This window comes from Gossypium raimondii, chromosome 13 (genome assembly GCF_025698545.1).
Source record: "Gossypium raimondii isolate GPD5lz chromosome 13, ASM2569854v1, whole genome shotgun sequence".
Lineage (NCBI taxonomy): Eukaryota > Viridiplantae > Streptophyta > Magnoliopsida > Malvales > Malvaceae > Gossypium > Gossypium raimondii.
In genome coordinates, this window is record NC_068577.1 from 56,767,793 (window position 1) to 56,778,184 (window position 10,392).

The following is a 10,392-nucleotide window of genomic DNA, read 5'->3' on the forward strand; positions in this document are numbered from 1 at the left end:
CAATGATTTTAACAGTCTAATGACTTAAATAAAAACTTTCAAATAATTAAATAAGCATTTTAATGACATGTAGTTTAAATTATTTAAAATAAATAGTATTTGTTAAATATAAATATCAAATAATAGAATTTGAAAATCAATCAACAAGTGTAAAACAATGAGATGGATATATATAGGATGCAAGCACAAATAGTAAAAATATTGACTTAATTAGTTCTCTTTCAAATTTAAAATTATCATTAAAAAAAAAGTTGGAAGTTCTCCCAATATGTCTCAGGTGTAACACCCCCTAACCCTAAACCGTCGTCGAAACAGGGTTACGGAGCATTACCGGACATATCGAACAATTTACTAATAATTCACAAATCAATAACATAAATAGTATAATTTAATTATTAAGTTCCTATAATGAACCCTCGAGGTCCAAAACACGTATTTTTGTAATTTTTTGTTAAAAGAGACCAACTTGCTCATTTTTAAATTTGATAGGGACCAAACAGTATTTATACTAATCTGTTATTCGAATTATTTGAGTTATTCAAATTGTAAAAATTTAACTCGACTCGAACTCGAAATCTAAAATTTCTTATTCGAGTTGACTCAAATAATTTGAATAACTTGATTTTGTTAACTCAAAATTTAAATTTCTTTTCGTTTTTTCGAATTAAATTAAAATTTGTTCCACCGTAATTAGATATAATAATAGTAATTGAGTTATTTGAATTATTGTTCGCTATTGGCCCCTTAATGAACCTTCTCTCTCCCCTTGGGGTGCATGCATGGGCGCAGACACAAATACATCAAAAATTTGAAGATTTGCGATAACCGTCATAGTGGGTCCCAATCTTCCAACAAACTTCGGCCAAAGCCTTTTAGGTAGCATGTCATCTTTAGAGCACCTTTTTGATGAATGAGCACTACACAAGGGGTTGTTTTTTTGGTTAAATTCTATTGTTGGTCCTAATACTTGCATAGAGTTTGAGTTAAAACTTATCAATTTAAAATTTTTAATTTGTCAGTAGTTTCTATTAAAACTTATCAATTTTTAATTTTGGGTTAAATTTTTTATTTTTTTAAATTTAAAACTTCATAAAAATTATAAAAATATTTTTAAAAATTATAAAATATTATAAAATATTTTTAATATACCATATTAACAAAGTTAACAAATATTAATTTTTTATTCATTTTACGGTAAATTTGTTCAAAGTGTTTTATGGAAAAATGAATCAAGTTTAGGTGATGAGAATAAAAGGGCCATACAACAATGATTTTAACGGTCTAATGACTTAAATAAAACTTTCAAATAATTAAATAAATATTTTAATGACTTTGAATGTAATTTAAATTATTTAAAATAAATAGTATTGTTAAATATAAATATCAAATAATAGAATTTGAAAATCAATCAACAAGTGTAAAATATTTAATAAATGGTGTGATTTTAAAAGAGAAATAAAAATTATCAAGTGATAAATAGAGGTGATCATGGGCCGCGTCGGACCCAGAAAAAAATTTCAGCCCGCGTCCTAGGCCCGAGCCCTGCCCGACTAGAAATATGGGCTTAAAATTTTGTCCAAGCTCGACCCGAGAAAAAATTCCTAAGTCCGAGCCTGGCCCGACCCATTTTTTAATAAACACAAAAATTGTATTTTAAAAGTAAAAAATAAAAAAAGTATTTTAAAAATATTTTAAAATTTTAAAAATTAAAAAAATATATTTATTGTATATTCGGGCCGGGCCTAGGCCAAAAAAATTTTGCCCGAGGCCCGGCCTGTTTTCTAAACGGACATCTTTTTTTGCCCAAACTCATATTTTGGGTCTATATTTTTACCCGAACCTTCCCATATTTCGGGCGGACCATCGAGTCAGGCCGGGCCGCCCAACCCATGATCACCTCTAGTGATAAATATATCTTGAAGATTTTATCCTAAATTATTAAACACATTAAATAAGTCAATTATGATTAGATTACGACAAAATAATTATTTAAAAAATAAATATATTTATTAAAAGATTATGTAAAAGGATAAAGTTAAAAGATTTAAATTTCAGGAATTAAATCTTGATATAAACATTAATACAAATTTTTAAAAAGAAAAGATATGATTTGATATTCACAGAATTTCTGTCTTTTCTAATAATAAATCGGTGAACTATCTAGTAGTGTGGAAGAACCAAAGCTTATTATCAGAGAGAACCTGCGTTGCCGGAACATGGCTTGCCTCAATGCCCGACGATACGATCTCTATCAACCCTTTTAAGCCGCGCCCTCACTTCTTCTTCTTCTTCTTCCGTTCCTTCCCGTTCTCGCCTCACTGTTGCTCTCCTCAACAAAACCCCAATATTTATCCCCGATGCAACCAGAATCCTGACCCGAACCAAGACATACGGGTCCGGCTACTTGCCTTTTCGCGACCCTTCCCGATTACCAGCGGTTGTCCTATATGGCCGTGGTGACGAACATTGGCTTATCATTTTGGAATTCCCAGAACGCCCAAAACCTTTGGAAGAAGAAATGATCGATACCTATGTTAAAACTCTCGCTTCTGTTGTCGGCAGGTTTTTAAATTATAATTATTCCTTCAGATTTCATTAAATTTGGGTTTTATTTTTCTTTTTTGTTTGTTCTGATCTTGTAGTGAAGAGGAAGCGAGAAAGAGAATATACTCTGTCTGTACAACGAGGTATACTGGGTTTCGTGCTCTTTTTTCTAAGGATTTGGTCAAAAAACTTGGAGGTAATTTCATTTCCCATTTACTACGGTTTAGGGTTTACATGGTTTTCCGTTTTTCTAATGTAATTGGAACAAGAAATGGGTTTTTTGAAACAATGGGTTTTCAGAAAGAAAAAAGAATTAACATTGGTTTTCATTGTGTGTGATGTGTTGTTGGCTGTTTTAGGGTTTTAAACCTCCCGACGTGATTGCTTTCTATACTAATTTATTAGGGTTTAAACGGTTTTTCCCAATTGCTTTTGTGAGTGTTTTTGTACTTACAATTGATGAGGCATCCGCTTTGTTCTAAAATCAATGGGCATTATGTTTTTACAGAGTTACCTCGTGTACGCTGGGTTTTATCAGATGATTTTATCTATGGTCAAGATAGTTATTATGGAGGTGGGTAGTTTAAAGATAAGCTTGTTGCTTATAGCCATTGAAGTTCCCATTGTCAACAAATTTATCTCTTTTTTCTCAGGGGATTTGTTTGTTGATGGGAATGTGATTCATAGACCCCCGCAGCACGGAGTTGGAGAAAGTGCTGATTATGATCTTTGGGTTATCAAATTCGAATCCCCGAGAAATATCAATTTCTATGTTAAATTCCTCTCTTGTTTAGTCGGCAGGTTTTTGATTCCTTCAATTTTGGGTTTTTTTTTTTCCGGGAATTTGAGAATTGGGTTTTATTTATCTTTTTCTGTTTGTAGTGAAGAGGAAGCGAAAAGGAGAATATACGCCGATGGGGGTAGACTAACGAGGTATACTGGGTTTTGTGCTGTTATGTCTAAGGAGATGGCTTATGAACTTGAAGGTAATTGCATTTCTCATTTATTAGGGTTTACATGTTGTTCTCATTTATTAGAGTTCAGTGTTTAGAATTGGCGTTATGTTTGTCTAGGGTTTCCTCTTGTAAAACGTGTTGATCGGGTTTCAGAGGCCGAAAATGACGCATATCTTGAAACTAAGGAATTATTATCATGGGAATTCCTTGATGCTGGACCAACCTTTAAGGAATTCCTTTATGTTGGACCAACCTTTGAGAAATTGCTAGCAAGAGAGGAGAGGAGACTGTTGCGATTACTAGATTTGGTGATGCACCAGATATTAAACGATATTTATACTCGTAAAATGGACGAAACCGAAACCGAGGGCTAGGACCAGATCTTTTCCGATTTGGTGGATTCATAAATCTCTTTATTTATTTTAATTTCGAAAACTATTCTATTTCTTCGATATTAGAAGAGTCATAATTATTTGAATTATTAATTCGTGTAATCTCCATTCCTAATGAATACTTGTTGTTATTATTTAAAATATATAATTTTGATTATTTATAAATTTATTCTAATATCTTTAATCATTATCTCATTGTAGTCTAAATTATTGGTAATTTATGTTTTAATTTCTGAATTATTCCCGCCGGACCAGTGAACAGGCCTTACTACTAGAATAACCAACCCGGTGTCCTTAACATTAATTTCCGCGGAGGTGCACAAAATTTTGGATATTATTTTTGTACCACTGATAGCATGCTTAACTAATAGCAATAATTTATTCAGCTGCGGCTTCAGCATGCACTTCCATATACATAAATCAAGTTATAGTTTTTTTTTTCCTCATGCAATCGATGTTCAAAGCTAAATGAGAACACAGCGAAGATGCTTTCATGGAATTAGCATAATTGATCCAGTTGTTCTGAGATTCTCAGTATTCGAAATGTTACTGAATTAATATTTATCCACTATACAGATAGGGCGGAAGCCTTATGAAGTTATGGTTGATTCTTCAAAGGGTTAACTCTAAAAGAGAATCCACATGCAAGTGGACTACAGGAGCAGCCTAACAGATCCCGGATTGGTTATTCGAAGAAAAACCCGCAAAACTCCACTTCTGTGATTGGGAGTAACTGATGAAATGAGAACCCTGAGTTCATCTGTCAGTTCATTCTTTGGTGTGAGTAGAAAAGAAGATATAGGACTTGCTTTATCATTCTTTTAAAAAACCAGATCCCCTATACACATTTTTAAAAAAATGTACAAAATTTGCTTAACTATTTGAATACATTTGGTCAGGCATTGAAATGCAACATTATGATACATGTAAAAGGAACTCGTAAAGAGAACTTTGGGTTGCTTTTCCACATGCTATATAAATTATGTACACTGTGGGAGCTTACATAGCCTTTGCAAAGGAACATTGTGATATGTCTATAATGGATAAAGGAGCAGCAACAAAAGCTCCACCATCGGTTCAAATGGTTGTGGAAGCATTAGCCGGAGATTTAGAATGGTGAGACACGAATGATTCTGCAAGTGGATTCACAAGATGTGGAGCTTCATCCTGCATGCACATTACTAATACAGCAATGAATTATCATCTTTGTTAGCAGAAAAACCTGCCGAACCACAGTTTCATGAGAGAGCAAACCTAAGGGCAGTGGCCAACATTGGGGAGGACGACAAAGTCTTCTACAGTATCAAAAATCCCCGTAGGCTCTTCCGAGTTCGATGCTTTCCCATGGATCCTTGTCACCCCATGCTATCAAGACAGGACACTGCAAAAAGAGAGAAACAAGCAACATAAACTAACATGGAAACTGAAGGGAAAAGAAGACGGCATACGAGAAATCAGTTTAAGAAACTTACTTCAACCTACGGAAGTAATTCCTCGGGCAGGGGACCACCTGTGTAGCATATGAACTCAAGAAAAACATCAACAGCACCAGGCTCAAGTCCTGGATGTAGGATAATCTGAACTAGTTCTTCGGTCACTTGAGAGGTGTCATGGTAACACTGAAATGAAACACCAGAAGCAATCAAGCAAAGATTGATTCATTTCTTACAAAAGTCATCATAGGATACTACCTGACAAAGAATACTTCTAACAGACTCCGGTGTGGCAACGGATCCGAAGAAAAGTTGCCGACTGCAGTGTTCCTGCCAAGATATCATTACTTCCTGAAAAATCGATATGGCTAGTGCAACATTTCTAAACTAGAATGTAAAAATAAAAATGGTTCCATATCGTTTTTTTACCCAAGCAAACTCTGAAATGACGCAATGAAAGGTCTTCCAAACCATGGTTGCTTTTTGACATGAAGCATGCGCAGAGATATATTTAATAGGAATAAACCCCTACAGATCTCCGGCTTTGCTACTGCAGCTTGAAGGCCAACCAGTCCTACATGATGACACCCATTATTATACAAACATAACTTAAGCATCAAGCATAAAATGAATTAAAACACTGATAAGGGACATAACCTCCAATAGAGTTACAAATAAAGAAAGCTTTATCTTTAACCACACTGCTACAAAAATCATTCAGTTGAGAACCCCAAGTCTCAAATATATAGAATGAGTCCCCAACTTCACGAGGATTCGGTTTGTCCGAGTATCCGTAGCCAATAAGATCAATTGCATATACCCTGTGTGATTTTGCTAGAACAGGAATATTTTTCCTCCAATGATTACTGTACTAAGCAAGACATTAGAAGAACTGACAATTAAGCATGAACGCATGGAACCAAGTTATTTAAAGGAAACCTTTGAAACGAGTAATAATTGATACACATCTGAAACATGCATATACAAACTGCACATGCATGCAATGGACAATATGAAAATACAAAAAGCTGAACTATATTGGGCAATGTTGCAATTCACAGAAACCAATCACTTGTTTGCTAATGAGAAGAAAAATTCAACTATGCAGACCTGTTTGGTCCAAAACCATGTACTAAAACCAAGGCAGGACCGCTACTCCCAGAACACTGATAGCGAGTAGAAGAGCCCTTCCAGTTCCATGTACTACAGAAACAATAGATACAATGCAACAACATCAAAAAATTAAAGAAAATTATAATTTTTGAGAGAGGTTAAGTCTCGAACCTTCAACAAAAGGTATTATTCCACTAAAGGAATTTGTCTCTTTTAAGGAATACATCGGTGGATGTAAATGTTGAATACAATGAATTATATATTATATAAAGTATTTTTCAAATAAAATATATATTATTAAAGTTTTATAATATTTATAAAATATACAACAATCATGTATGTACATATAATTTATGTTATTATTATTTGAATTATTAATTGGTGTTATTTAGGTGAATAGAAACTCTAATCACCTTTCTTATTTATTGTTGTTATTATATAAAATATATAATTTTGATTTTGAAAACAATTTAATAAATACATAATAAATAATAGAAAATAGATAGGGATATAATTAATAAATTTCTAATTGTGTTAATGTGATTATTACTTAAAATATTTTATTAGTTAAAACATAATTACTGATTATTTATAAATTTATTTTAATATCTTTAATGATAATTTTAATTTTTTAATTATCATCTCATTGTCTCTCCATTTAAACTCAAACACATATAACATTAGGTTAAATTATATTTAAGGTAACTGAACTTAGTAAATTTATATTGTAGTTATTTAATTTAGAGGCGAATTCAGGGGGCTGGCAGGGGCCTCACCCCTCCCTAAAATGAAAAAAAGACCATTTAGGCCATTTGAATTTTTTAAAATTTTAAATTAGGAAATATAAAATTGCACTTTGGCCCTCCTAAAAATGATAAAATATTTATTTAATCTTTTAGAATTTATAAAAATATAGGCTATTTAAATGGTAAAATTATATTTTTACTATCGTAAAAATTATAATTTAATTTTGGCTCCCTATTTTTTTTCCTTCGCCCATGATTGGATTATTCAAAAGTTTTTATTTAAGTCATTAGGTTATTGAGTTTTTTCTTTTTTAAAGTTTGGCTAACGAGTTTCAAGCGATGATTCGCGCAATCAGTACCCATCAACTAGTAGAAAAACATACATTAGTTTTAAGTCGATTTAATGCCTAGTGTTAGAGATCGAATAAGAAAACCGTTTGAATTTTGGTTCATAAGTTCATGATGTTTAAAATTATTTTTATGAAAATAAAAAGAACTATGAAAATAAAATGAATTAGAACTTTTGATTGATCTCGATGATGAGAGCATAAAAGGTTATACAACAATAATTTTAACCGTCTAATGACTTAAATAAAAACTTCTGAATAGTTAAATGAACATTTTATAATTTTTTAAAATTGAATAACCAAAATATTTTATAATCTACCAAAGCTAAGTCTTATCTCCCTGAAGTTGCAGTGGAGCAGATTGAAGTTACAAATCTCATCTCCTTGAAGTTATAGTGGAGCAGATTGAAGCGACAAATCTTGTACCTTTGAAGTTACAGTAGGTCGGATTAAATCTACCATAGCAGGTCTTATCTCCTTGACGTTACGGTGGAGCAGACTAAAACCACAACTCTCATCTCCCTAAAGTTGCAGCGAAATAGGTTAAAACTACAAGTTTTTTTATCTCTAAAGTTGCAGTAGAGTGGATCGAAGCTGTACAGCCCAATATTTCCCCAGCCCAAAACCCAATTAAACCCAAACCCGGAGCCCAAATTGACCCAACAAATACAAGCCCAAATCAGAAAAAAAAAACTAGCACAATACCTAGAAACAAAAAAAAAATTGAAAAAACCCTAGCTCCTAAACCTAGCCACCGCACCTAGGGTCCTCTGACCAGTAGGCGCCGCACGTCCCATCACCGCTCACCTGCCCTCTGCCATCACCGCTGTAACAATCCGATTTTGGGTCTAGTCGGAACAGTGGTTTTGAGACCACAAATCCGACGAGGAAAAAATGTAATGGCCTGAGTTTTCAGAGGTGTCGGAACGGTGATTCAAGATCACTAAATTCGACAAATTGGTAGAAAATATTATTAATTTAGTGAGTATAAGTTAAATGTGAAGTTAGAGAAATTTTTGAAATAGTGAATAGTACACTAAAAATAAATATTAAAATAATTAGAATAAAAAATGAGGTATAGAGACCTCGGAGATTTTAAACCGAGCCATAAATATTTTTATAAATACTTATGTAGTGTTAAAAAGTTAGTATTAAAGTTTCGTTAAGAAATTTTAAAGTTCTGATAATTAATTGAACAAAAAAGGACTAAATTGTAACAAATGTAAAATTTTGAGAAATGATTAAATAGCTTAAATGATAAAAGGAAGAGGGCTTAAAAGGAAAATAGACCCAAGGTCTATTTGGGCTGGACGGCAAAGGCATGAAATCAGCAACAAAGTAAGGAGAATTAAGCGCAAAATTGGAATATTGCGAAATTTACTTAATAAAGTTAGGACCAAAGTGGAATTATCTAGATTTCTCTTTATTTTTCTGCATTCTCATCAGCAAAAACACCATATAAGGTTTCCTTAAGCTGGTTATTCCTATTTTTACTGCAGGTAAGTTCAATTCTTGATTATTTCTTGAAAATTTTGTGTTTTTGTGACTTTTACAACTAGGCCCACTTATTGTATTCATTAGTTTTTGATTCTATGAAAGAAGTTGAAAGTTATTATGAATACATGCTGGAAGTATATGATGATTTAGCATGGAATTAGAGCTTTAAATTGTCCATATGCTGATTTTATTGAAAGAATTAAATAGAAAGTGAATGTTTGGGACCCAATAGAAAAAGAGTTTGAAGATAGAGTTATATGTGGAAATTCTGAATTCCAATAGTTGTGATACAAATTATAATGTCTAGGTAAATTATTAATTGAGAAAATTAGATTAATTGAGGGGTTAATTGAGAAAGGACCGAATTGTATAAACTGTGAAATTTGGGGCAAAATGGAAATCAACATTTTGCACTAAAGCAGTTTTGGACAGCAGCAGTAGTATAATTTTGAAAAATCACCAAAAATTTTGGGAATTTAATTAGAGGGTGAATAAAATATGAAATTAAAGCTTATTGAGTCTAGTTTCTCATAGAAGAAACGGTGTAAGAAATGGAATTGTAAATCATGAGATATAATAAATTTTGTGAGACAATGTCAGAATGATTTCGGGTTCCCCTGTTCTTACTTTGGAAAATCATAAAAAATTGAAGAAAAATAATCACGAGTTATAATTTATATGCTTAGAATACTTAATGAATCTATTTTCAAAGGAAATAGAATTCTGTACAATTAGCTAATTCATTTTTAGTTAAGGGTGGTCGGAGCTGTCAGACAGCATAACAGGGGAAACTTTAAAGAATAAACCGTACTAATTGGCTGAACCAAAAATTTTGAAAATTTTATGGTAAGAAGATATGTGAGTCTAGTTTCAGGAAAAATTTACGGATATTAATTTGGAGCTCTGTATCTCCGGATAAAAATAATTTAGTGACTCTGACTCAGAATGACAACTTGAATTTTACATACAATAAAATTGTGAAAGTATGAATAATATTGTTTAAATGTGTTATACACATTAAGAATGAGGAATGGAGAGGAGGTGGAGAAAATTGGGAAATATATGAATGATTTGTGAATAATTGGTCATATGCTTAATTATAATTGATAAACGATGAAATAGAAATGATGCTTATATTTGTGCATTATTGGCCATGGTTTAAGCTCATGTGTGAAAATAAAGTTTCATAGTATGTGTGGATGGTATATTCGGTATATGATTTGGCATGAAATAATGTCATGAATGGTTTATGAATTAACACATGTTGGTAAGCCTGATACATGAATAAATGTTGTGCTCATCCATGCTTATAATGTTTATGCTATAAGTGTATTTGGCTAACATATTTGGTATACATGCTTAGG

General features: G+C 32.3%; 1 protein-coding gene and 1 pseudogene across 1 annotated transcript; one reads left to right on the top strand and one right to left on the bottom strand.

The window, feature by feature from the left end:
* Positions 1–268: 268 nt before the first annotated feature.
* On the top strand, positions 269–4,057 carry LOC105782132 (organelle RRM domain-containing protein 1, chloroplastic). The gene is made up of 7 exons (XM_012606647.2): positions 269–277; positions 2,168–2,562; positions 2,643–2,740; positions 3,053–3,118; positions 3,198–3,345; positions 3,427–3,530; positions 3,618–4,057. Exons 1-7 carry the CDS (start codon positions 269–271, stop codon positions 3,872–3,874), a joined length of 1,077 nt encoding a protein of 358 aa, XP_012462101.2. The 3' UTR covers positions 3,875–4,057.
* A 713-nt stretch (positions 4,058–4,770) lies between these two features.
* On the bottom strand, positions 4,771–8,352 carry LOC105781729 (uncharacterized; annotated as a pseudogene).
* Between the last annotated feature and the right edge of the window lie 2,040 nt (positions 8,353–10,392).

What these genes read in the sequence shown, in the direction of transcription:
- LOC105782132 (XM_012606647.2), top strand. An exon ending in CTCTCTTGTTTAGTCGGCAG is followed by an intron (nt 3,346 to 3,426) that starts GTTTTTGATTCC and finishes TTCTGTTTGTAG; the next exon opens with TGAAGAGGAAGCGAAAAGGA. An exon ending in GATGGCTTATGAACTTGAAG is followed by an intron (nt 3,531 to 3,617) that starts GTAATTGCATTT and finishes ATGTTTGTCTAG; the next exon opens with GGTTTCCTCTTGTAAAACGT.